The sequence below is a fragment of the Plutella xylostella genome, chromosome 18, assembly GCF_932276165.1.
Source record: "Plutella xylostella chromosome 18, ilPluXylo3.1, whole genome shotgun sequence".
NCBI lineage: Eukaryota > Metazoa > Arthropoda > Insecta > Lepidoptera > Plutellidae > Plutella > Plutella xylostella.
Genome location: NC_063998.1, coordinates 1430542 through 1458460, shown reverse-complemented (window position 1 = coordinate 1458460; position 27919 = coordinate 1430542). Strand labels below are relative to the sequence as shown.

General features: G+C 38.1%; 2 protein-coding genes across 5 annotated transcripts; one reads left to right on the top strand and one right to left on the bottom strand.

The window, feature by feature from the left end:
* Window positions 1-954: 954 nt before the first annotated feature.
* On the bottom strand, window positions 955-17466 carry LOC105386607 (connectin). The gene is made up of 3 exons (XM_048627352.1): window positions 17090-17466; window positions 2689-3759; window positions 955-1623 (listed from the first exon to the last, which is right to left on the bottom strand). Exons 2-3 carry the CDS (start codon window positions 3737-3739, stop codon window positions 1184-1186), a joined length of 1491 nt encoding a protein of 496 aa, XP_048483309.1. The 5' UTR covers window positions 3740-3759; window positions 17090-17466; the 3' UTR covers window positions 955-1183.
* On the top strand, window positions 10148-15857 carry LOC119692749. 4 transcript variants are annotated; one of them, XM_048627365.1, is made up of 5 exons: window positions 10166-10271; window positions 10372-10429; window positions 11348-11477; window positions 11955-12095; window positions 15439-15857. In XM_048627365.1, exons 3-5 carry the CDS (start codon window positions 11375-11377, stop codon window positions 15843-15845), a joined length of 651 nt encoding a protein of 216 aa, XP_048483322.1. In that variant the 5' UTR covers window positions 10166-10271; window positions 10372-10429; window positions 11348-11374; the 3' UTR covers window positions 15846-15857. The 4 variants fall into 4 exon arrangements, with proteins under 4 accessions (XP_048483318.1, XP_048483321.1, XP_048483320.1 ...); XM_048627361.1 differs by lacking the exon at window positions 10372-10429 and having other exon boundaries at window positions 10148-10271; XM_048627364.1 differs by lacking the exon at window positions 10372-10429 and having other exon boundaries at window positions 10160-10343.
* Window positions 17467-27919: the final 10453 nt, after the last annotated feature.

Below are 27919 nucleotides of genomic sequence, written 5' to 3'. Positions count from 1 at the left end.
TTTAGTTCTTCAATTTTTAAAAGTACTTATACTTTTGAACACCCTTTAGTGTACAGACTACCACATCTTAAAATATATATTATAAAAAATTACGGTTTTTTGTTTCAAATAATACAAATTGAGAACTTAATTTTCAACACCCTGTATATTGTGTAGCTTACCTAGCATACACAACCGTTAAAATAAAATAAAGTTAAATTATTACCCCTCAGAATATAAACAGGCTCGCGCTTTGGCATACTGTATTGACCGTATAGTTCTTATTCGGAGAATCTAATAAGTGTCATTATGTATAATGTTTACCTTTATTTATGCATCTGTAACTCTATAGTAAAAAATGTAAACAAATCGAAAAGGCGAAATGTTTTCTAAGAATTTTCGGCTTTTCTCCATCTAAAATGTTTAGAAAATTAACTTTTCATAGCAAATGCATATGTATTATAATATTTGCAGTCATCATTTGTTGATTTAATCAGTTTTTGTGAAATATTTGATTAAAAATAAAATGGCGTGGGTATCGCTCCTAACAGGCCGCCACCAGGGCGACGACTGAAGAAATCTGAAATCTGTCACGGCGTCATCATTTTTAAACCGGAATTTATTAGTTTTTTGCAAAAAAAGTTGACTTCTGGTCCATTAAATCCAACTCTTTAAGGTAACTTTGTTAAGAATTTAATTACCTACACATACATATAAGATTCCATGAAAATGGGCCCTCTGATTTCGAGGGTTTTTTCATAATAAGTCGAAAAATGGCAAAAGACATGGTCTGTTTGCATTTTTTTTTAACATACTTATTATAATCCTGCACCAATTTATAAGCAACTAACATGTTCAGTATACCCTCTGCTACAATATATATTTTTACCAATGTGATAGAAGCCACCGTTTTTCCAATCTAATCAAGTATATCAAGCCGACTTTAGCATTTTAGCTTTAGGGATCCCCTTAATAACATTATACACAGATCTTCGACTTAAAGTTTGAACTTTGCGTAACTCGACCTTTACTGAAATAGAGCAATTAAATAAATTGTATAACAACGCTTTCCATAGAACTGTAACATTTCATTTTACACATTAACATGATTGAGTATTAAAAGCTTATAATTACAGGCTACAATTTACACAAAACTGATCCATGTTTACCACTAATATCACAAATGTTTTTGTTCCTCTTACAGTTAACTGTACACGAGTAGCAGAGCCAACATAACAACACTCACTGTACAATCCAATCTCCAGACGGAGCCTTTTGAGAAGGCTTTCAGCCTTATTTCATTTTGAACGGGATGGTTCGACTCTTCCAGCGATTGGAGCTCCTTCGGACACGGCAATACCTCTAAAGGGATGTTCATTAATTTCTCAGCATTACTCTCGGTAATAACCTTTTTCGGTTCATCGTACAAGACCTCTCTATCGTCTTTGTCCTCATAGTATTCGTATGAGTCGAATATTTTGTGTTCTGTTTGTGTGTCAGTTTCCGACTGCTGGTTGATTTGGTTCCCGAGAGTGGGGTCTGAGACGCAGGTGATCCGGTCAAGGGCCTGGCGTAGGGCTCCAGAGGTCTTGTTACGGAGCGCGTACACCCATGACAAGCGACAGTCGCAAGTGAACGGGTTGCCTGAGAACAAAACATAAATAAGGTTAGTATTGATTGTAACCGCTATTCCCATCCGTCGGCCAATATCTCGTAGCGTTCGAAATTACGCGAGGTCTGTAAAGACTTCATGTTGTTAGACAATAGAACAGTGGAATTGCTATTCATTTTGTTAACTGAGTCGGTCCATGTGGTCGTTTGTCCAAACAGTTTGATTTGTACACCATTTACCTTCGCAAAAAGCGGACAGAAGCAAAGCGACGGGAGGAAGGAAAACAACCAAAAGAGACTTTAAGTACCCATCACACTGGCAGCCTGTGTTTGCGAATAAAACCCATTTCTCGCTTTGGCTCCGTTGTGCAAATTTATAGTATCGCAGTGAAAATACGAGGCCCCACTGAGCAGTGATTTACACTTCCGATAGCTTCGCCGGCCGAAATAAAAGGATAATAATTCGTCCGCCCCGAAATATTACTGTATATCAGGAAAAAACTCTCCCATTGGCTGATATTAGCGTCACACCCAACTGCCACCTCAGGCACCCCGGGTTACTCTATACTGAAGAAAAACGAACAAACGATAGCTGTCGTGTAATCGGCACGTTTAATACAACGAGATAGAGTCGTGGAAACTTAGTTTTTCGTCGTATAGAGTGACCCCCGGGTCGTCGCAGTAATGTGGCGGCACGTGCCTCTGATGTATAAATGTTAACACTTTTTTCCCGACGCCTTCTTGCCTTCTTTCGAGCTAAGATTTCTTTCTCTCCGGAATTTATAGGCCCGGCGCCCGATGAGCGATGAATTTTAAACTCGAGCCTTGTTATGTCTTCCAAGTTACTCGAGATAAAGCATTTATTTTGTAAGAAAGAAAAAATATGCCATCTATTTTAACAAGTAAAATTTGTAAGGAGAAATTATACTGCCGAATTTTTCAATAATTAGAGAATCCTTTTGTAATGATGTAACCCGAGGGTATCACTAGGGTTGTCACTGACTAAATAATTTAAATAAATAAAATATTTACCTAAGTAAGTATTATATTCTTGTAGCTGTTTAAATATTGTGTAGTAAGTATACAAATATTGCTTACCATCTAGATAGATAGCAGTCGACGGCAACTGGTCACTTTCCACCACACTCCTGATCGTCTCATACGACATTGTCTCTAGCAGATTGTCGCTGAGATCCAGAATCAGCAAACTCCTTATATCCTCTATTATATCTTCATAAAACGCTGTCAATTTGTTCCCTGAGAGCGTCAATTTCTTTAACTGCGTCAACCCTCCAAACGACCGCTCGGATATGTATTCAATAGCATTATTATCGAGGGCCAATTCCTTCAGGCCCCACAGCTCGCTGAATGCTAAATTTCCAATCATTGTCAACTTATTGTTCTTCAAGTCTAACCGCGCGAGATTCTCCAACCCCTCGAACATTTCCCTCGTAACCACCGAGATATAATTGGAATCCAATTTCAATTCTACCAAGTTGTTCAAATGTTTAAAACAACCTTCGTGGATTAAACTCAAGTTGTTGTTCGTTAAATGAAGCAGATGCAAGTTCGGGAGTTCGAAGAAGACTCCGCGCTTCAGCTCGGATATCTGATTGTCCTCGAGGCTGAGGTTTGACAGCATCATGAGTCTCGAAAACGAATTCATCTCCAAATTCGTAATCCTATTCGATTTCAAATTCATTTGTTTCAACGACGACGAATTAGTGAACGCAAAAGGCGGTATAGTCTTCAGCGTAGCGAACTGTATCGTGAGATGCCTCAACGTGTCCAATCTAACCAGAGCTTTGGCTGGTACAAACGTCAGCGCATCATCGGACCTGACGTTAAAAATCAGATGTTGTATGAGTGGTTGTGAGGAGAAGCTGGACCAGAGCGGGTCGTCTTCCGACAGTCCTGGAGAGAACACCCAGCAGTCGGCCCAGGCGGCGGACCTCGGGGCGCGGCTGTCGCAGTAGCAGTGGACCTTGGGCCGGCGGTCTTCCACCTCGCATATATTCCCGTACAACGGCTGGTGGTAGTTGAGAACCTTGGACTTCTTCTTCAGGTCGTTGACCTTGCTCTCCGTGAGGCTGAGCTCTACGGTCATGAGGGAGGCGATGATGAGGAGAAGCTTGATGACGCGCTCCATGCTTCCCGAGGTGGTGTTATCTGGAACAAATAATGGTTAATGTTAGTTAGCGAACAAGGTTTCGGTAGCCTAGTTTAACCCTCAATCGGCCATAGTATAATGTATATGGATCGCACCTTATTGAACTTGAAACCCTTGAGTTGATCATTAAAGGTGGGTATTGACCAACGTGACGAGGTGTAATAATATATAACATGTGATGTAACTTCTGTTACACAGGGAGCATTCGTGCAGTCAGTACGCTGATTTTCCCGTAACACTACGTACTGACTGTACGAATGCTCGCTGTGTAACATGTTACATTACACTTCGTAACGTTGGTCAGTACCCACCTTAAGAAGCTTCTAATAAACGTATCAAACCCTTTGGAATGGTGGTTACTCACCAACGTTACGGACTGTAATGTAATGTAACATTCCCAGCGATCATGTTACGCAACGCTGTGTTCTACTCCGCTGGTTTCTCCGACACTACGTACTGACTGCACGAATGCTCGCTTTGTTACATCTTACATTATAATATACACCTCGTAACGTTGGTCAGTACCTATACCTTGTTTCACGGGGAAAGACATCTGACAGGACCCTTATTACATTCGAATAAGGGAAGTTTTTGCTTGTATCAGCTGTCTTTCCTCGTGGAAAAAGGTATACCTTAAGTTCTGATACGGGGTAAAGATCTAGAGCTGGCCTAGGCATATACTCAGTCTGGCGAAAGACAGTCTGGGAAAAAATAAGTATGGAACGCGTGCGAAAAATAATGGCGAGCACCGCTCACAGAGTACTTTTTACGCTATCATAGACATCTTTGGCTTTTGTCATCTGTCAGTGTCAGTCAGTCAATCGTTTAGTTTGAAAAATAATTTCAAATCATAAATAAATTAAGATTTAACAGTTATTTATATATTATTATTACTGTGGATAAGTGCAGTGTTTGTGTGGAGGTACCTAACTATTAGTGTTGCTTGATATTATTGATAATAATTATGTTTTATAAAACATATGAAATATGTGGTTTAAGAGCCGCTAGCCGGTCGTATAGATGGCCAAAAGAGAATTTTCATGGCCAAATTTCCACTGGATGAGGAAAGGTAAGCTACAATTAAAGGCTAAAGCATAGGATTTAGATTATTTATATGTATAAAAAAGTTAAAGTCTAATAAAATAACTGGAGGGTCAGCACAACCAACAATAGTGCATGAATGTTTTTTTTTATCGATATCGATATTTTTATTTATCGTTAGTTCGCACAGCTCATCAATCAGAACAACTTTTGTCTACTAGTTTTGAAAATTAGCGAAAATCAAATTCGGATCTCCATACAAAAATTACCAGTGACTTTTAGGCCTAATTTCACACCATTCGGTTAGGTTAAAAATACCTCGGTTTGGTTACATCATGGACCGTTAAGGTTAGTGAGTGTCCCACCTTGCCAAATCAAGGGGTTAACTCCCTTGATCGGGTGATAAACTTAATTGCTGCTGTGGGGTTCCGCTAAGACTTGGTTAAGACCGGTAACCAGGCAACGGGTTGTTGACTTTTGACACATTTGTCAAGAATTCAAGATGGAAAAATGAACAGAGCCTTTGATAAACAATATACGAACTAGATGTTGTGTGACATAAAAATGAAGCGAAATACTGTCTGGGTTTTATATAATGTCAAACCGAGATAATAGTTTTAATTTAATATCCTAACCTAACTTGGAACCGCATTATAGAAACACAAATTGATGGCCCTACCTGGAAATCGAACCCGGGATCCCTGGGTGATGAAGCTGAGCTTCTACCACTAGACCACAGAAGTAGATATAAGAAGTTAAACCTAATGACTTAATGAGAACTATTGAATTAAGTGAAAAATCTTCTAACAAAATATTTTAAAATAAGACCTTACTTAGAAATTTAGGTGTTATTTGTTGACTCCTTTCTTTTGTAATGACACTCCATCTAGTTCGTTGTATTGTTTTTCAAAGGGCATGGCGTAATGATATTATTTTCAATGACGGATGTCAAAAAACAACCTCGATAGAAATAGTAACCATGGCAACCTCAAAACCAAAAAGTTTGGTTGTTTGAGGTTGTTTGACATTTTAGAGACATAGACACCAATTTCAATGAATATGACAGAATATTGAATGAAGTGTGAGTGAATGATTCACATAATGCTTGATTTATGAATGGTCTATTAGATTTTCGTCATGGGACTCATCGAATTAACAAGGACATCCAAGTAATAATCCTTAAACGCGTCGTCAGCAAATCCGTTATTGAGACTGTAACTAACAGAATCATGAGAAACCAGGTCTTATTATACCTACTTAAATAATATTTAATTGTTCAATAATAATTATAAAATGTTGTTTGCAGATATAAACAGTGGGTTAAGATGACGGGTAAGGAGGATCTGGTTTATGTGCCTATTGAAAAGCTACATCAACTTAAACGAATTTGTGGCAATCATTTTCTACCACAACATTTTAAGAACACAATTGAAAAAAAAAACAATTCCATGTGTGGGACTTACTGCAGACACTTTATTTTATAATAAATAAATATAATTATATTTTTCCACTTTTATTTTATTTCAACATTATATCATAGCACTTACGTCAACGGAAAATCTCGAGTTTATTTTATGGATTATATTTTTGTGTTCAAATAGGAACATAACATAACGTTGAACCGAGACTTAACGTTGGTGTCATTGTGTAACACTGAAATCCTATTGTGTAAAACTGAAAATAAAGTATTAATACATACACTCGCACTTTTTTTTTTTTACTAGTTATCGATAAAAAATATCCATAAGAAGCACATCACTATTTCAGCGGGGCTATGTTGGCAGTTTTGTACGTCATAATTTTTGTTTTGTTGGTACCCTCTGTTAGTACGCGTGAATAAAAAAAAATAATACAAGTATTTATTTCTTTTTTTTCCCTTGTACTCCCATCTCTTAAAACGTAGTGTTCTTTTCTCTATGCATATGTCGCACAGTGTTTTATGAACCCTATTTTTGTGTCATCTCGGTTTTTTTGCAAAATCTTATAGTTTTAGTCATTTTAAACACTTTGGTAAAACTCCGAAGTTTCTATCACTTCTAGTTTATTTTAAAAAAAATCTTAAAGTTTCACTGTATCCGGGTTCCGAAAATCACAAAAAATATTATTAAAATATAACTATGCGATACAATTAAATTTCAATAGCATGCATGGAATACACATATTAAGACTTACATTATAGCAAAATTTCATTCATCAAATCTAAATTGTTACTGAAATTTTCGTATTTTTCTCTCTTTTCATTTTTGTGTTTTAAAACCCGAATAACCGCGTATTAGATCGAGATTTTCAGCACATAGGTAGTCCCGGTATGCCTCTATCATCATTATTAATACCAGCATCTAATACCGCGTTATTCAGAAGTTATTATTATTTGTTTATTTTTTTTAGGGTTGTCACTCACAAACCGGATAAAGACAAAGAGTTATCCGGATATAAAAAATATGCGGTAAATAAAATGCTTACTTGTAAATGATTATAATTGAATTGTGAAGGTCATATTTAATGCAAAACAACTAAAAAAGTTATTTGGCTAGTTTTTTAAATCTTCTTTAAAATCTCAGATATTGTTAAGTTTTGGATCATACATTATATTCGGTATTTAAATTTATGGTAACGTTTTTAACAATATTCAATTATAGGGTTCAATCGTATGAAAATTATTTTCTCTATAACCTCGTAAAAGGATCAGCTCTACTTACCAATAACCCTGTATACATATGGTTGAAAAACATAACCTTCCATGCAAGTTGGGTAAAACTAGTCTGGGGGCACGGCAGTGCCCCAGCCAAGTCTCGAGCAAAACGGGCACCGCCGTACCATCTTTTCTCGAAGCGATTCGCGGCAGTTTCGCACCCCCTATATCTTCGATGTGGACAAAGCTAGGAGTTAAGTTTTCGGTGAATAATAGTAGGCATTATAACAGCTTCATTTCGAAATTACATGCCAACTGAAATAATAGTTTAAGAGTTACGTTCGATCAAAGTTACACCATTTTGTCACTCACTAACTCTCTGACTAACTGACAGGTCATTAAAAAGTTTAAGGCACTTCTAGCAGACTTAGAAACTTAAAATTTTGCACCGTGATAGTTCATTAGCCACATATAAAGGAAAAATAATAAAAACATTAAAAAAATTATATACCATAGAAAACAATTTTATATTTGCGGTTTGGCAAGAAGATTGTGTATGGATTTCGACTGCATTGTTAACTTTGTTCGTTGTTTAAGTGTTCAATTGGATGAATACATAAGAATAGAATATAATAGTATAATAAATGTAATACATATATTATCATGCGATCTTTAGCTTTCCGCATCCAATCATAACCAGCCACCTTTCGCAAGTCGTCACCCCACCTAGCCGGAGGGCGTCCCACACTACGTTTGCCTAGTCGCGGCCTCCACTCCAGAACACGTTTACCCCATCGGTCATCGGTTCTTTGACAGATGTGACCAGCCCACTGCCACTTAAGCTTACTAACTCGGTGAGCTATGTCGGTGACTTTAGTTCTCTGTCGGATTACTTCGTTCCGGATGCGATCTTTCAGAGAGACTCCAAGCATAGCTCTTTCCATAGCTCACTGAGTGACCTTCAGTTTGTGAACCAGTCCCACTGTAAGTGTCCACGTTTCAGCCCCATAGGTCATGGGGCCTATGGGGCCTATACAGTTCATAATTTATTACATTAATAAACCTGAAACTAGATGACATTGCCGGATGCATTCTACATCGCGGCATGGTTTCGTTACAGAGCGCAGTCTAAGTAGGTAGTACTTTCAACACTTACAAAAATAAATGAGATCCCACCAAAAACATTGAATGTAAAAAAACGCCAAGTCTCTCGATGCAGTCTTTCCATCGAAAAAAGTTATGAGTCCCATAGAAGCCAAGTCCTATTCAAATTATTCTGTAGTTATATTATAAATCAACATTTAGTAATTTTATCAATAGATTTCTTTATATTATAATTATAGTGACTTGTAATCTATTTAAAAAAGGGAAAGGCAAACGACATTTAATTTAATCGATAAAATAGTAAAGCTAAATTTCTAAATAACAGATTTCTTATCTCTGTCAGTAAAAATAAAAACCGGATGTAAAATATTAGTTTATGAGGAGTGACAACCCTACATCTGAAAAATCCGGTTAAAACTTAGTTTAACGATAACTTCTGAATAACGCGGTATTAGATGCTGGTATTAATAATGATGATAGAGGCATACCGGGACTAAATATGTACTGAAAATCTCGATCTAATACGCGGATATTCGGGTTTTAAAACACAAAAATGAAAAGAGAGAAAAATACGTAAATTTCAGTAACTATTTAGATTTGATGTATGAAATTTTGCTATAATGTATGTCTTAATATGTGTATTCCATGCATGCTATTGAAATTTAATTGTATCGCATAGTTATGTTTTAATAATATTTTTTGTGATTTTCGGAACCCGGATAAAGTGAAACTTTAGAATTTTTTTAAAAATAAACTAGAAGTGATAGAAACTTCGGAGTTTTACCAAAGTGTTTAAAATGACGAAAACTATAAGATTTTGCAAAAAAACCGAGATGACACAAAAATAGGGTTCATAAAACACTGATGTCGCAGGCATCTGGTTTAATCTCCTGTTTGATTGAACCGCTAGCCCGTTCATTGGATGACGCTATTCAGTTGTATGACTAGGCCGAACGTTGATTGTACAAGCGTCACAAAACGTCCAACTAGTTAGCGGACTTAAAATCAGTTAGATGGTGAATAAAACAAATATGGCGTCTAACAGCGAACAGCTGACACACAAAGCACTTGTATTGTTATTTTTTGCAAATAAATTAGCTTTAAAGTGCGTTATTTATGTTAAAATAGTGTGACAACATGGATTTACCTATTATACCACCGCCGGCGGATAGTTTCAAAGAAAAAAAAGTGGTGAAACTGGATAATTATGAACAACAATATCAAGGTACATTTATTGTTATTGTTTAGTTAATTTGTGAGATGAGAGCTTTGTAAAATAGTGTTTTTGTTGACTCTTGTCTGGTCATGTTCATCCTAACCAGACATTACAAAGTTGCTATACCATATCCCATTTAACGACTTCGCTGAATAACGTTCAGTCAAGACGTTGGACGTTACAGTCAACCACTTGACGAGTTGTTCTTTAGTCATTCAACTGAGTAGCGTCATCCAATGAACGGGCTAGCGGTTCAATCAAACAGGAGATTAAACCAGATGCCTGCGACACATATACTGCAAAGGCCATCATTCATAGCCATTCGCCATAAAAAAGTGAACCAATATTATCTGTCAATCATCTCATTCCAAATTCATTTCCACAGAGTAGGTAAATGTATAGTTTTCATTTCTTCATTTGCTATTTTTGTAAAATGTTGAACCTATAAAAGCCAAAAATTCTTGTGTAAGCCAACGAAATACGAAATTGTTTGTGTTAAGTAACAGAACTGAAACTGGGTATTTATCTGAATGAATTCGTATTTATTTATTTGAAGTTTTATTCCAAAAATACTTGCAGAATACTGTTAGGTACTTACCACAATTTTAAAATCAACAGAAGAGGGATCGGTATACTTATAGAATAGAATAGAATTCATTTACTCACAAGAAAAAAGGTAATGTAATGGTACATCAGTTCTTAAACATCAAAATTGCAGTGTCTATCATGATATAAATAAAAGTCATGCACAAAAGGAGCCTCGTGTCGTATCAACTGTAAGGGTGCTTTTCCACCAGAGATGTGCTATGCTACGATGCTATGGATGCGTTTGATATCCACCAATCATATTACACCAAGCACATAGCTTAGCACTGGTGGAAACGGATTCAACTAAGATATGTTTTTTGTATGGAATGATGCGTGCTATGGATGTGTGCTATGGATGCGTGCTATGGATGCGTGCTATGGATATGTGCTATGGACCATCGCGAGTGGTGTAGCCGCCCCCGTCGTTTCCCCACTATCGATACATAGCATAGCTCGAGATGCGCATCTTTCTCGCACAGCTACTTTGCGGCGGCGCATCTTCGTAGGGCATCTTCCTCGCACAGCTACCTAGCGTAGTATTGGTGGAAACGGTCACATATTTTCGTAGCGTAGATATCACATCTTCGCAGCATAGCTGCATAGCACATCTCTGGTGGAAAAGCACCCTAACTACCTCCTACAACTAACAGCCGGTAAACCCTCCTGGGCAGTCAGGGACTGACGCTAATCTGGCTAATCCTATCACCACGCTGACAATAACCCTAGTGTTTGGGACTTGTCTATTTGATTTGATCACTTATAGCTTACGATTTAATTATAGCTTTTAGGGGTTCCCCGTAGATATTTAGCACTCAGGGATAAAGCAGTAACATAATTATATGTAAGTATATAGGTAATAGTAGCAACGATATAGGTAGGTACGGTACTTAAACAAAAATAATGTTTATCTACGCTAGCGATTTGCCGGAAGGTCTTTTTATGTATTGTGTCTATCTAAATAAGTATCTACATAAAAAATATAGTTTACTGTATTTCTATTCTACAGGTTACAATTAAAGGCTGGTTTGTAAGAATGGCTGCTAACACGATGATATATTATATAGTCTTACTAGCCATAAACACTCTGCCGGGGCAAGCTCTACAATGTTACCGCTGTGGATCAACTTACTTAAAAGGTACCTTCAAGCCCTTCTATTTTGATTACAAAATAATATACCTAGCCGCGGGGGTAGCTCAGTTGGGTAAGCGCCCGCTTCTCAAGCCAGACATGTTACCAATGAATGAATGCAATGTATACCATCGCTTTTACGGTGACGAAAAACATTGTGAGGAAACCTGTATGCAACCTAGATTTAGTACATCTAGATGTGTGAACCCACCAACCCGCTGTAGCCCAGCACGGGGAATGGTCTAAGCTCAGAAAGACAGTTTTGACCTTGGGTATATGCACAAAGGTTCCATTCGAGAAAGCCAGGTGCAGGTACTGATACCTCCACAGAGAATAGAATAGAAAATCGTGTCACCAATCTAATCAAGTATATCAAGCCGACTTTAGCATTCTAGCAGCAGTAACACCCTTAAGCTACCAGCGCAGGCCAGCAGTAAATTAAAACCCGACTAAATTAAAAAGTCCCCCATTCTCCCCACCACAGAACACGTGATCCCAATGGACACGTACTGCCACGACATGTTTTCATCTGACTGGACGCAGGGGCTGCCGCTCGGCTGGAGTTTCTTTCCCTCCGGCCAGTACTATGACATACGGGACGGAGTGTTGCACTACTACCAGAGCAGTACGTAATGCTTTTACATCCTACTATACTACCTACTAATGTTATAAATGCGAAAGTTTGTGAGTATGGGTGTGTGTGTATGTTTGTTACTTGTTCACGTCAAAACGGCTGAACCGATTTTAATGAAATTTGGTATGGGGTTAGCTGACACCCTGGATTAACACATAGGCACTCATACTTTTTATCACAGAATTTCCACGGGAAAACTTTTTAAGGCAAAGCAAAGTAAAATTTTACGTTTACTTTAGACTTTGTGGGAACAGCTAGTACACAATATGTGCGTATAGTCCTTAAAAACTGCTGAGTAATGCTGAAGCTGCAGTAGGCTGGCCAAACAGTATGCCGATTGACCCATGGGGTAAACCTATTCTCGAATTGAGACTTTGAGACAGCCAGCGTTGTCCCAGTGGACAGTGCTACGATATCCGGGACGCAATGCCGCAATTACCAGAGCAGTAAATAAAACATTGGCTTACGTACGATAGTGCTCTAGTTAGTTTAACCAGTGGGCTGCCCGGCTGGTCACATTTGTCGAAGAACCGATGGGTTAAATATGTTCTGGAGTGAAAAACCGCGACTAGGCAAACGTAGTGTAGGATGCCCTCCGGTTAGATCAGTTGGAAAATTGCGAAAGTTGGCTGGTTATGTTTGGAGGCGGAAAGCTGTACCTACATGTAATCCAGTGGTGTGCTTTGGGAGAGGCCTACCTCCAGCAGTGGATTTCTATAGGCTGAAGAAGATATAACTCTTAAAATCTACTGCTAAACAAAGCTAGAAGTGGCAGTAGGCCCGCCATGCATGCCGATAGACCCATGTACAAGTCCTCGAATGAAGGCAGCAGTCGGACAGTACTACGATATCCGGGATGGCCTGCTGCGACTGCTAAAGTAGTACATAGTACACTGGGCTGCAAAGAAAACTGACCCCCTTTCAGTAGCAATGTCTCTCTAAGAGGAGTCAAGATTCTATGCAGACCAGTTATTCACATACGTACGCTATAGCTCTTAAAATCTGCTGCTGAAAGAAGTGGCAGGGGATACATGATAATTATTGACCGATGGAGTAAACAAATTCTCGAATGGAGACAGCAAGCGGAGCATGGAAAGCTCTGCGTCCGATGGACCGACTAACTTCGACATTTAGTACCTACATATGTAGCTGGTATAATACTGCGATATTGGCTGACGGATTATCATAAAATTTGTTATTCAGTAAGCTGACACCCTGAATTAAAGCATAGGCTAGTTTTTACCCCGAATTTCCCACGGGAAAACTGTAAGGCGAAGCGCAGATCTCGGGCAACAGATTTGATGTTTCATAAAATTTAGTCCTAGATCTGATTATCATTGTCATCATCATCATCGTTATTGCTTTATTGCTACTGTACTAAACCCTAAGTGTAAAATAACATTTTAATTTGAATGCACAAAAAATACGAACAACTAATGTGACCATTTAAGGTACTGGATAATAAATGAAATGAAATAAGAAATAATCATCAACTAAAAACATTCCAAAGCTGTACATACCTACTGTTTTCAATATATTCTTCAATCCAATTCCAATATACGTTTATTTATTTGCAATAGGTCCCTATGACATTGTTTGGCAAACACACTGCTTGCAAGCTCCAAGCTACAATGCAGCTTATTTGGGTCACCTGCTTAGTCGCCAAGGGACTTTGCATGAAAGATAAAGTTCTGTCTGCGTGAAGTTTGGTATTGTGCCCAAACAGCGTCTACCTAATAGCGTCTCAAATGTCCCATCTACAGGGTGTTGCAAAAAGGGTATACTAAGCCGAAACCTACATGTGCAGCATGGTATATCTAAGCCCGAAACTGAAATCAGAATTTCAAAATTCGCGAAAAAAGAATCATTTTCCGTAGAAACTTTGTTGGCCACGTGACTTTTTATTATGGAGAATGTTTTTTTTTTCGCGAATTTTCAAATTCTGATTTCACTTTCGGGCTTAGATATACTATGCTGCACATGAAGGTTTCGGCTTAGTATACCCTTTTTGCAACACCCTGTATACCCCTCTATTCACGAATATTCATGTTTAGGATGTTACTAGGGCTAACTAGCGCTGCCAAATACCTAATTGAAAAAAATAATTCTAGTTCATTTTTTCCAAAAAGTTACAGGATTTTTTTTCTATATCCAATAATTAGAATATATCCTATCACCTAGTACCTAGAATGTGGAAGTAAATTTCATTGCCGCTGCAAACGGCTGAATTCATAAAATCATCATGCTAATTGCAGAAAATATGTTACGGTTTTACTATTGAAACGAATAATATAAAAAAAATATTGGTTTTCCTACACGAGCTTCGTTTTTCCCGTCGCGATTCCAAGATAAAATAAAAAGTAGAATAATCATTACTGTGTGATTCTTGGTATACGGCGTATTAGATTACTGACAAGTTTCATCAAAACCCATTTTGTAGGTTTAACGTGAAACACACACATAAAATAATACTCGCAAACTTTCGCATCCATAGGTAGTCTTCATCATCATCAGCCTTCTATCGCCCACTGTTGGGTATAGGCCTCCTTATTTGACCGCCAATTCTTCCGGTCCGATGAAATCTGCAAGGTTGCCTTCCTCGCAACCTTGCAGATGTCATCGGACCATAGGTAGTAACAGTAGGTATTAGGGTGCTTTTCCACCATTATACTGTGCTAAGCTACATTGTTGTGGATGCATTTGATATCCATTAATCAGTTTTTGGATTGGTAAACGTGTTCTATAGTGGAGACGATGATTACGCAAACATTTTTATTTATTTATTTTAGGATCACCTTTAGATCATCGTGTAGGACGCCCTCCGGCTAGATGGGGTGGCCACTTGCAAAAGGCGGCTGGTAATAATTGGATGCGGAATGCTATACAGGGTGTTACAAAAAGGGTATACTAAGCCGAAACCTGTTATATCTACTAAACCCGAAAATGAAATCAGAATGTCAAAATTCGCGAAAAATTTTGCAACACCCTGTAGATAGCATTCCGTGGCGTGCTTTGAGAGAGGCCTTCGTCCAGCAGTGGACTACTATTATACATAATAAAATAATGAAATACTGATAATGATTATGATGAATGATTATTTTGGTCAATATAGCACAGGTAGAAAATCATCCCTCATCATCATGGAAAAGCATCCTACGACAGTAGGGCACCTGCTCTACTATCGAGAGAGGTGACCAACTGCCCCAAGGAATTTAACAAATATAAAGTAAGAACCACTGACCGAAACTCTGGGGCAACGCTCCTTTGGAAAGATTAGGAGCATTACCTATGTGCTGCTGATGATGATGATGACAATGAATGCAATTGTTCCCAGACATGACGATGTGTGAAGGCTACTACCCAAACAACCAGCGGCCCTTCTGCTACAAGAGATTCCTAGACGTTGGAGACAACTTCATACAGCGCGGATGTCACCAAGAGATGACTGTTAAAACCCGAGAAGATTATAAAAACATAGACAAAACTTCCATATCTTGGAAGTTAAGGAGAATACAGAAAGTTCTGGTCGATCGTATGGAGAGAACGGGAGAGAAGTCAGCGTGTCTGTCGAGTACATCGCAGATTTTAACTAAATTTAATATGGAAGTTACCATGCCTGTGTACTACCATGTGTGTTTGTGTACTAGTGACTTTTGTAATGGATGCGAGAGGGTGGTGATGTACTGGGTATGTTTTGTTGTGGTGGTGTTCAAAATTGTCGCGGATTACACATGTTTTTAACATTTAAATAAATCTATGCGTTTCAATTTGAAAACGTTGCGGTGGTAGCTCAGTCGGGTGAGCGCCCGCTTCTCACGCAAGAGATGCTGGTTCGAATCCCGGCGCTGACATGTACCAATGAGTTCTTTTAACTTAAGTACAATGTATACCATCGCTCTTACGGTGAAGGAAAACATCGTGAGGAAACCTGCATATCTAGATTTAGCACATCGAGATATGTGAACCCACCAACCTGCAGTGGACCAGCGTGGTGGGAAATGGTCCAAGCTTAGGAAGGCAGTTTAGACCTTGGGTATATGGACAAAGGTTCCACTCGAGAGAGCCAGGTGCAGGTACTTACACCACCACAGAGAATAGAATAGAATAGAATAGAACATAGAACGTTTTTCCCTAAGGGTTTTCCGTGAAAATAATTTTGCATATATTCATTATTATAATATTTATTTCTCATGATTTCCGGGGGTTACTGGTACGTAGGAATGTAGGTATTTATAATCTAATAAAATCTAATTAGTAATGAATCTCGGTGAAAGACGATCTCATACCGCCCAAGGGCTGTTGCTAGAAGTAAGAACGACTACTTATAGTACTTATACATGTAGGCCTAGTAATATATAAGTCAATGATGTAGGCATATAAATACCTACATTCGTACATAATATTATGCTCTCGACTGTAATTCGCGAAGTGGTAGTCAGAGGAGAGTCGCAAGCGAGCCACCAACTTTTTGCTTTACATTTGTACTCACGTGATAGGATAGAGCCGTATGGCCGTTTTTTTTAATGAGTATACTGTACGATACACTTAGGGTGCACCTACACAAGTAGAATCTAGACGTGCAGGTTTATTTTAATCGTAAGAGTACTTGGAGAAATTGTACCTACGTTAATTGACTAAATACTCAAATAATATAAGTAATTATTTATACACATACTCATCCTCAATCACCAAACACTAAGGAAAAATATAGGCATTTAACATTACGCAGTCCTCTAATATAACAGCGCACCTAATACTGCTTAATTTTACCTACATATATACATTATTTAAGCATTATCTCTACCTTCAATGGCCTTCTATTTGTATTTCCCTTCAACCTGAATATTTCAGTATATTCAAATGGGCCACTATTCTTGATTAAATCTTGCGACATCCAAACCTTACTTAATTGATTAAATCCACTACCAAACCACTATCATTTGGTATCCAAAACGGTTCTATCTACTAGCAAATTATCCACTTACCCGGAGATAAAAATCCAAAATTCCAAACTAAACATCACCATCACCCCATTTATGAAGACTTAGAAATATTTCTCAAAACTCGGCACAGCACAACTTTCGTAATATTTGTTTTCACTGACACGACGCACGTCCGTGCGGCGCGCGGTCTCGACGTGAACTGACTGAGTGCGTGCCGGGAAACGAACGACGCAACGACGCGGCCTGAAAACTGAACACTGCGAAGCGAGTGCGTGGGAAATCTGAAGGCCTGCCTCCTAATTCATAGACCTTATTTTAAGTTGAGAGAACGTTAACAAATGACTTCGAAAGACAAGTCAAAAAGTCCAAAACTCGTAGGTATGTATATCTACCTTTTTAGGCCTAAGATTTATTAGCCTAATCTCATATTGCACAGTAACGTTTGGTCAAAGTCTCCTTTCGCCGAAAATCGTATGGCATATATCTCGATTAGTAAAAAGTTATTTCGCATTATCTTGTTTAGCCTAATAATGGTATGGCCAAATCTTGAATAGCCTAATAATGCTATGGCATAGGTTTTTATACAAAGTAATAATATTCGTTAGGCTTTAACTTTTACGGAGCGTCTCCCTACATAGCGCAAACTGGTGCCTTGTATTGTTTCCGCTGTTTGGAAAACACTCCGCTCCGCTTCGCTGCGCTCCGCTTTGCTTTTGACGAACATGTGCACCTAACACGCTCCTCCTCGCTTTGCTCGTCGTCGCACCTATCTTTAGGTTTCGATCTCATGGGGTTTGTAATAATTATATTATTCGTTAACTTTCGATTTTTTTATCATTCAATATCGTGATTTTCGGGATTTAGGAGAAAAATACCACAATTTGTACATTTACTACATACTTATATATTATTGAAGAAAAGTTTTTCTCCTTGAAAACAGATGTAGAGAACTTAAACCACGAACAAGTAGAGCAAGATAAAAGATTAGATTTTGTAGAGAAACAATTACGGATAAGAAACCTGATCATATTTGGAGTCAAAGAAGAAGAAAAGTCATATAAAGAATTAGAAACTCAGTTGATTGGCATTATAAAAGGAAATCTTGAAATCGATTTAAGCGAAATGGAAATCGAATTTGTCAAAAGAATTGGAAAACCAAATCACGAAAAAACTAGACCAATTTTATTTGCGGTAACTACTTTAGGCAAAAAAATCGAAATATCTTGAAAAATAAAAAGAAGCTTATTGGTACTAACAGCTACATTAAGGAAGACTATCCTAAGAAAATTCAGGAAATTCGGCGTTCATTACAGCCACTTCTAGAACATGAATTAGAACAAGGAAATAGAGCAGTCATTAAATACGACAAACTTGTCATAATTGGAAAGAACACTCAAAAAAGGCAACTATCGCAGAGTCCATGTCTTGAAAAAGACGGTAATGTAGAGCATACCCAAGAATTACCTAAAGAGCCAAAATCCAAGAAGACCAAATCATCTGAACAACAACGGAGCATTACATATTATGGCTCTACCAAACCTAAAACACCTACTCATTCTATTAAAACCACAAACACACCTACGACATCCTCACCCCAGAACAGAAATACCGCAACCGCATTACCTCAAAATATTAAAAAGTAGCAATCACAAACACAAGATAATAAATCTCAATATAAATCAAAATCAAATCTATTTATTGGAACAGCAAATGTAAGAACTTTGTTAGATGAAGACAGACTGATAGAGCTAGAAATGGCTCTAGATAAAATCCAATGGGATATTTTCGGCATCTCTGAAGTAAGAAGATGTGAAGAAAAACTAATTGAACTTAAAAATGGGAATGTGCTCTACCACTCACACAGCAAGCGAGGTATTGGAGGTGTAGGATTTATTATAAAATCTTCTATTAAACAACACGTTATAAACTACATAACAATATCAGACAGAGTTATCGCAATAGATCTAGAAATAGAAAAGAGCAAGTTCCGCCTCATACAAGCGTATGCCCCCACCACGAAAAGCTCCGAGGAAGAAAGTGATTAATTTTACGAAGACCTAAGTTGTGCATTACGTGGGGATAATAATAATATAAAAAATATATACATACTTGGGGATTTCAATAGTCAAATAGGACAACGGAATGTTTTCGAGGATCATATAATGGGACCGTACTGTTACGGAAAACGCAATAAATAATAAATAAATAAAAATAAATAAATAGTCATTTATTTCGGGTGTATAAAGCCCATATCAGAACATTACATCAATAATAAAATTATAAAATTAAAGTTAAAATTAAAATTAAAATTAGGTACATTCAGAAAGTAATTCTTTGTCAATTGTTATTATCTTTATAATTAAAATAAAATTATATAAACATACGTTTAAATATAAACATACAATAAAATCATATTTATTTAACATTTCCAGAGCGTTGCACCTTCAACCAATGTTGGTAGAATGGATGGTTAATGTTGTCACACAACGTGCTTAAGATCGCATTTGATGATCCACGTAATCGGTCCCAGAACGAAGCTATTTTTGTTCTTATAATAGCAAAGAAATCAGGGACTCTGGCCTCCGCGAACATGCCCGATGCCCTGCAGAAACGAGGGAGCCTCATCAGTATCCGAAAGGCATCATTATACTGTACTCTCAGTACACTGAAAGCACGTTTCGTATAATGAAACCACAGCTGACTAGTATAAAGGCTCTGACAATAGGCTTTAAAGAGTGTTATTTTCACCTCGTTTGTGGCTCGTGCGAACCGGCGCGCGAGCATGTTGCAGCGCACGGCCAGAGCCCTGCGCTCGCGCTCTATGTCGGCCTCGTCACTCAGGTCTGACGACAGTATGTGGCCCAGATATTTAAACTTGTTTACAACCTGCACTGGCGAGCCCTTCAGAAATACTGGAGGCACCCGGTCTGGACCTCTCCCGGCCTTGAACACCATCATCTCTGTCTTCTTCTCATTGTACTTTAACCCATGGTCTTCGGCATAGCGAGCACATATGGCTAATAAACGTCTAAGAGCCTTGATGGAGGGACTGAGGAGCACCATATCATCAGCATAACTCAGGTTGTTGACACAGACACCACCAACATGGCAGCCGATGCCGGTGCCCCTCAGCTCCTCGATCAGATCGTTTATATAGAGGTTAAACAGGTCGGGAGAGGTCAGACCTCCCTGACGTACACCACACTCTAATCTGTAATCATTAGACATAGTGTCGCCCCATTTCACAGAATTAGTTTGGTTTTCGTACCAGTATCGCAACAAGGACACTACATTGCTGTTTACATCCGCGTTTTTAAGTTTTTCCCAAAGCAAATTATAATTTACCAGGTCAAAAGCTCGGCTCAGATCTAAAAAACATGCATACACAGATGTCCCTCGCTCCGTATAATATTTAACTGTGTGTTTCAGACTAAATATGGCTGAGTCAGTTGCGAGACCGGGACGAAAACCAAACTGAGCATCATCTAGACGTAGCCTGTTCGCCAGTGCAGGCTGCAAGAACCTCTCCAGAATTTTACCTATAACAGTACCTAGCGAGATGGGCCTGTAGTTATTTAGGCGCGACAAGTCACCCGTTTTATTTTTGGGCACAGGTACCACTACTGTTCTCATCAATTCTTTGGGCAAACAACTATTTTCAATACAAGCGTTGAATAACTCGGACAGCACACGAAAAATTTCATCACCGGCATAAAGAACATGCTCGATGCTGAGCCCGTCGACGCCGGGCGACTTGCCGCGCGTCATGCCGCGCACCACGCGCGCCACGTCGCGCGGCGTGCAGCGCGTGGGGGTCGCCGGCGGCTCCGCGGCCGCTGTCTCAGCAGCGGGCACGCTCCGTACACCGGTAGACGGTTGTACTTTAAAATGGTTAGCAAACATGTCGGCTATACATTTATACTCCTGTTGAGATTCTACACTTGATGGTACACTATTCTTATAGCTAAACTTTTTAGTCGATTTCCAGAACTGGCAGAAGTTTTTGGTTCTTTGACTTACCGCCAATATATCTAATTTGCAATGAAAGAGGAGAAAAACTTATACTATTTTGAGTTGTGGCATAAGCGACTTGGGCACCTGAATGCCAGGAGTATGAAGCTAATGAAAAATGGGCTGGTCACAGGTATGGATTATCCAAATACTACTTTTAATCCATGTGTAGCTTGTATAGAAGGCAAACAGGCCAGACTTCCATTCCCTAAGAAAAGTCATACTAGGTCTAATGTCAAACTAGGGTTGGTACATACAGACGTATGTGGACCTATGCAGGTATCATCATTTAGTGGGAAACGGTACTTTGTTACCTTCATTGATGATTTCTCGAGGAAAACATTTATCTACTTCATGGATAGAAAAAGCGAGGTCTTTGAGAAATTTAAACTATTCAGAGCGCTTGTAGAGAATGAAACAGATAGAAAAATCAAAACCTTGAGAAGTGACAATGGTGGCGAGTACATGTCTAATCAATTTCAGGAGTATCTGAAGAGGAATGGGATAAAACATCAAACTACTGTCCCACATTGTAGTCAACAAAATGGTGTGGCAGAGCGGGCTAATCGCACCATAATGGATAAAGCCCGCTGCATGCTCCAGGAGGCTGGGTTGGAGAAACAGTACTGGGCGGAGGCGGCGAACACGGCTGCCGTACTCAAGAATTATACACCAACCAGAGCGGTCATGGGAACAACACCTGAAGAAAAATGGACATCCAAAAAGGTTAATGTAGCACACTTACGTGTATTTGGTTGTGTAGCATATGCCATTGATGAGAAAGCAAGGAAATTGGACCCTAGATGCAAGAGGTATATTTTTGTAGGGTACTGTGAGAATAGTAAAGGGTATAGACTGGTAGATCCTGTTTTTCCAAAGAAATGTATTAAAGCCAAGCACGTCACATTCATGGAAAGTATGTTTTTGGATAAAGTAGTGTCCAATGATGATAACAGTAAAGAGCATGATGATTTGTTAATTATAGATTCATCTGATAACTTAGATAGTACTACACAACCTGATCCAGCACAGTCGTCGACGGAAGCTTCTGAGATATCATTATGTCAGCCAGACGTGGTCGAGATGGATCAGTTGTTACCTGATGACACAGTGAATCCTCGGAGACAAACCATGTTCAGTCTGGATTCATCAGTAGAATCTGTAAATTCGGATAACCACTCTTCGGACCCTACATATATTCCAGGATGTTCAAGCATGGATTCGGAGGACTCGCTTGATTTTGAAGATGCTGATACGGATGGGTATGCTGGGTTTACAGCGGTTACAGAAGACGAAGATATACCGAAGACAATAGAAGAGGCTCTGGGTGGCTGCGAGTCTAAACATTGGAAGGAAGCTATACAAGACGAGTATAACTCTTTCATAGTTAATGAATGCTGGACACTGGTTGATCTGCCTTCAGGGCAAAAACCAGTAAAATGTAAATGGATATTTAGCAAAAAGAGAGACCTAAATGGAAAATTGTTAAAGTATAAAGCTCGTCTGGTGGCGAAGGGTTATACACAAAGATACGGAATTGACTACAATGAAACATTTGCACCTGTGGTTCGCTACTCAACAGTTAGAATACTGTTAGCATAAGCTGCTCAATATGATTTAGTTATAGAGCACCTAGATGTAAAAACTGCATTTTTGCACGGGTTACTAACCGAAACTGTATATATGGAGCAACCTGAAGGTTTCATCCAAGGTGGAGGTCAAGATGAAAAGGTCAGGAAAGTATATAAGCTGAACAAAGCAATTTATGGCTTAAAACAGGCGGCGAAAGCATGGTATGAACGCATTAATGATGTTTTCATCAATAAATTGCAATTTAGTAGACTATCTTCTGAGCAATCGGTGTATATTCATAATACTGATGATAAAGTAATAATCGTAGCGCTGTATGTGGATGACATCATGATCTTTAGCTCCGAAAATTCTGAGAAAAAGAAAGTTATTAAGAAAGGGCTGATGAAAGAGTTCGTGATGCATGATTTGGGACCGGCTCATCAGGTTCTAGGTATGAAAATTGCTAGATTATCCGATGGAAGCTATACTTTGGATCAGTCCAGCTACATAAAGAAAGTTTTAGATAAACTGCATATGGCAGAATGCAAAGCAGCTAAGACTCCTATGGAAGTTGGAATTCAACTTAAAAAGGAAGAGAATTCGGCATGTAAATATGATTATAGGAGCCTTATTGGGTGTTTAATGTACCTGTCAGTATGTTCCAGGCCGGATATTACTCATAGCATCAGCTATCTAAGCCAGTTCAATAACTGTTTTGGTGAAACTCACTGGAAAGCAGCGAAAAGGGTTCTGAGATATTTAAAAGGAACAATACATTACAGTCTACTATTTCAAAAGGGTGACGATTTGAAAATTACTGGTTTTACAGATGCTGATTGGGGAGGAGATCAGATGGATCGTCGGTCATATACTGGGTATGGTTTTAGTCTTGGTAGTTCAGTTATTTCGTGGGAAAGCCGAAAGCAACGGACTGTAGCGCTTTCTAGTACTGAAGCTGAGTACATGGCGGTCTCTGACTCCTGCAAGGAGGCTCTGTTCTTGCAAACATTTCTTAAAGAATGTACTGGTATTGTGTACAAAATAGATTTGTTTAACGACAATCAATCAGCACAGAAAATCTGTAAGAATGTTGTAACACACTCGCGTACCAAACATATAGATATAAGGCACCATTATGTTAAAGAGTTGATAAGTAAGAAGGTTATTGATTTAAGTTACCTTCCTACTGAGGAAATGTTGGCGGACGTGTTAACGAAGCCATTAACTTCAGAGAAGCATTATAAGTTTGTGTCTAAACTACTTAAAACTGATTAAATTGTTTTCATATATGTTTTTTTTGGTGATATTGTTTATTTGTACTCCGTTAGTCAGTGTTAAAGTTATGTTTTAGTTTTATATACCTATATAAGTTATGATATTTTGTTTGAGGCCTAGAATTGTGCTAATTTTCTTTTGCCTATTTATATGATTTTTGTTTAAGGCCTAGTGTTGGAATTGTAAACGAAAAGTCATAGTCAAGAAAAAAGGAAAATAGCACGTACTCTATGTGTTGGCTGTCATCACTTACTTCATGTGTATCACTGTGTATCGATTTATATGAGACTATTAAATCGAGGCTAATCTTGATAAACTAGTGGCTTTTAATAAAAACCCGATTGACTCAGATCACCGACCAGTTATTGCAAAACTATCAATAGAGAAGCCCAGAAGGCAGTGGACGCCCCAGAATTTCACAAAGCAATATGTACACACGGACGTACACAGCATCTTGATAAGAAAGCTACTAGACAACAAACATGATACAACACAGGAAATGTACAACAAATTGGAAAAAGTACTCATAGATATAGAAAAAGACTCTACAACGCAAGTAAAAGAAAAAATAAACGTAATCTCATCTGAAACTAAATCGATAATTGCAGAAAGAAACAAAATAAAGTGGAACAACAGGTTCCATCAAAGAAATTGAGAAGAGGAAAAAAATTGGAAAAGATATGATATCGACTCTACAGCAAAGCTCGGGAAAATTTACAAGCTCTAGACATGAAATTTTGGAAACAGCAACAGCGTTCTACAAGGCACTTTACGATAGTGATGATATACTTGAAACATGCATAACCAACAAAGCACTCAAAGATATTCCACCTCTACTAAAATCAGAAATACGATATGTCAATGAAAACTTGAAAAACAATAAAGCTACTGGAAAAGATAAAATATCGAATGAGGTAATAAAATGCTACTGCGAAGACCTCTTGGAACCACTACAGTTAATTTATAATAAAATATTACACACAGGTACTCTACCTAAACAGTGGTATCTGGCGTCAATTATACTACTTCATAAGAAAAAATGCCAAAAAGACATAAATAATTATAGACCTATATCGCTTTCAAGTACACTCTACAAAATTTTCATGACAGTTCTAAAAAACAGGCTCTACAGAGCACTCGATGAAAATCAGACGGTTGAGCAAGCTGGCTTCAGAAAAGGGTTCTCAACAATGGATCACCTCCACACCCTAAATATGATCATTGAAAAGTACTCAGAATATAATAAATCACTCTATATCTGCTTTATTGATTTTACGAAAGCATTCGATAGTATAAATCAAAACTACTTACTACGCGCTTTACAAAACCAAGGAATAGATGCTGGATATGTAAGAATCCTAGAAAAAGTCTATAGCAAAAGCATGGCCTCAATAAATCTAGAGACGGAAGGGCCAACATTCCCGCTAAGAAAAGGAGTGAAACAAGGCGACCCAATATCACCTCTACTTTTCAATTCCCTTTTAGAAGAGGTTTTTAGATCAATTGATTGGAGGGACAGAGGCATAAAAATTAATGGCATTAATATGACATCCTTAAGGTTTGCAGATGACATAATTTTTGTATCAGAAAGTTCAAATGAATTGCAGGAAACACTCTCTACCTTTCAGACAGCTCTAGCTTCATCTGGACTACAGATAAATGAAACTAAAACCAAATTGATGACAAACACTACCCAAACACCTATAAACATAAATAATATCGATCTGGAATATGTTGAAGACTATATTTATCTTGCACAGAATATATCATTTAAAGAAAAAATGGATAAAGAAATCACGAGAAGAATTAATATCGGTTGGAAGAAATACTGGTCACTGAAACATATCTTCAAATCCAAATTGCACCAATCTTTAAAATGGAAAGTTTTCAATACTTGCATCCTACCGGCTATGACATACGGTGCTCAAACATGGGCCGCCACCGTGAAACAAAAACAAAAACTCGCAGTCAACCAGCGAGCAATGGAACGGAGTATGCTAGGGATAAAAAGAGCTGACAGAATTACAAACGAAAAGATTAGAAAAACCACAAAAATAGACGACATAATTACCACCACAAGACGAATGAAATGGCAATGGGCCGGACATATAATGAGATGTGAAGATAACAGATGGACGAGGCTAACAACAGAGTGGATACCGCGAGATGGAAAACGCAGCGTGGGCAGGCCACGAATAAGATGGTCCGACGAACTAAAAGCTTTCCATCCTGTGTGGTGGCGCGAAGCCTCCAATAGAAATGTTTGGAGAAAGATGGGATCGGAATTTGCTACTCAACAAACTGTAGAAAGGGAAAATTAGATCCGGCATTAAGTGCCTATATCACCCAGAGAAGCCTGGTCAGCGAGGGTGATCATGACTATCCTTGCTCGCAGCCTGTGAGCGAGAGGCCACTGTCCTCTGGAAGGACTAAGAACAGATAATCTCTCAATTTTTATATTATTTCAAGATTATTATTGTTTTTTAAACTTATGAGAGTAATTATGTACCTATTAATTTACATGTAAATTTTTTTATATTTTTTTATGTAAAATTAATAATTAATTAATTAATTAATAGAAATTAAAGTCATATTATTTTTTAATCTATTTATTTGAATGCTATTAATATATTTTTTATGATATAATTTAATTAGTAATTTGTAATGAAATGGAAAAATGTATAAATTATTATATTATGATTTCTGTTAATGTATATGCATGTAAATTGTAAAAACGAGTTAAATAAATGGCTATCTTATCTTAATATATTATTTATACGTATAGTTATCAGAGGTTATGACCGCCGCTCCGGTTCGTACCTCGCTCAAAGGATATCACTCGCTATACAACGCGGTAATGCTGCGAGTATAATGGGTACCTTTGGGCCAGGTACGATTCGGGGTGGCCTTTTTGAGTGATTTTTGACGAGGCATATTGCTGATAACATTTGTTATATAGGTTAATGACGAAGCTTTTTGTGGATCGTAGATTTTGAACTGATTTTGATTAGTAGAATTTAAATGAACGAAATAAATGTATTTTTAATGTGTTAATTTGTGTAAATAAAATTTTGTTATTAATTAAAAAAAAAAAAAGTTTATTAAGATAACATTAGGAGAAATAAGATTATACATAGACATAAATTTGAGCAAACGAAACTTAGGTCTGTGTTTAAAGATTGTGCCTAAAGAGTTTTAGACGAAACGAGTCTTAGGTATACCACATAAGTCTTGGCAAAGTGATGGTTCGGCCAAAAAAGTTTAGACCATACGAGTTATGCGAAATGAGTTTTGGTCAATAAAGATTATGCGAGATGAGGGGAACCCATGTATATCACATCGTTATTTAATTTTGTAAACCTATTTCTAAGTGACAGAAAGCTCTATTACTTCGAGGGTTCATTTCCAGAGATGTGCGGTACGAGGTTAAGGAGGTGTGTCTGATAGTGAACAAATGGATGATCTTAATTACATCAAACTTACATACATCCATCCTGACGTCCCTCAGCAGGGACAAAGGGCTTTGAGAAGATTTCTCCTGATCTGACTCGATCTTGGACAGCGGCTGCGAGATTCTCCCACTTTCCCTGACTCTCCATAGTCGCCAGATTGTTTTGGGTGGCCTCCTTTACGTCCAGGCCAGTAGGTACAGTAAGGGGCAGATAAACCTGACCCCCCTCAGAAGCATTGTTGGTATGAGAGGAGGGTCAGGTTTCTATGCACCTGACCGTACTAGCTTTGACGGAGTTTCTTTAGGTCTTCTATAAAGGCATCGCCTAGCCATCTCCATTTTCTTTTTAGGATTTCTTGGTTCTAATAATAAAGCTAATTCATAAAGGTTTCCTAGCTTCGACCGTTTATTTAAACCACGCTGAGCCATACAGGGCGGAAAGATAACACAGACCAACATTAAAATTAAATTCTAGATCCTACAAGCGTCGGTTACATAGAAGTAAAGAAAATTCTATGTTAAATCATTACGCCCGTAATAGGTAGTCAAATAAAAAATTGAAA

Bases quoted from the DNA above. Each gene is read 5' to 3' on its own strand.
- LOC119692749 (XM_048627361.1), top strand. From the start codon at position 11,375: ATGGCTGCTAACACGATGATATATTATATAGTCTTACTAGCCATAAAC. The intron at 11,478-11,954 runs GTACCTTCAAGC...TCCCCACCACAG, and splicing joins TGGATCAACTTACTTAAAAG to AACACGTGATCCCAATGGAC. The intron at 12,096-15,438 runs GTACGTAATGCT...AATTGTTCCCAG, and splicing joins GTTGCACTACTACCAGAGCA to ACATGACGATGTGTGAAGGC.
- LOC105386607 (XM_048627352.1), bottom strand. From the start codon at position 3,739: ATGGAGCGCGTCATCAAGCTTCTCCTCATCATCGCCTCCCTCATGACC. The intron at 1,624-2,688 runs GTAAGCAATATT...TTTTGTTCTCAG, and splicing joins GACTGCTATCTATCTAGATG to GCAACCCGTTCACTTGCGAC.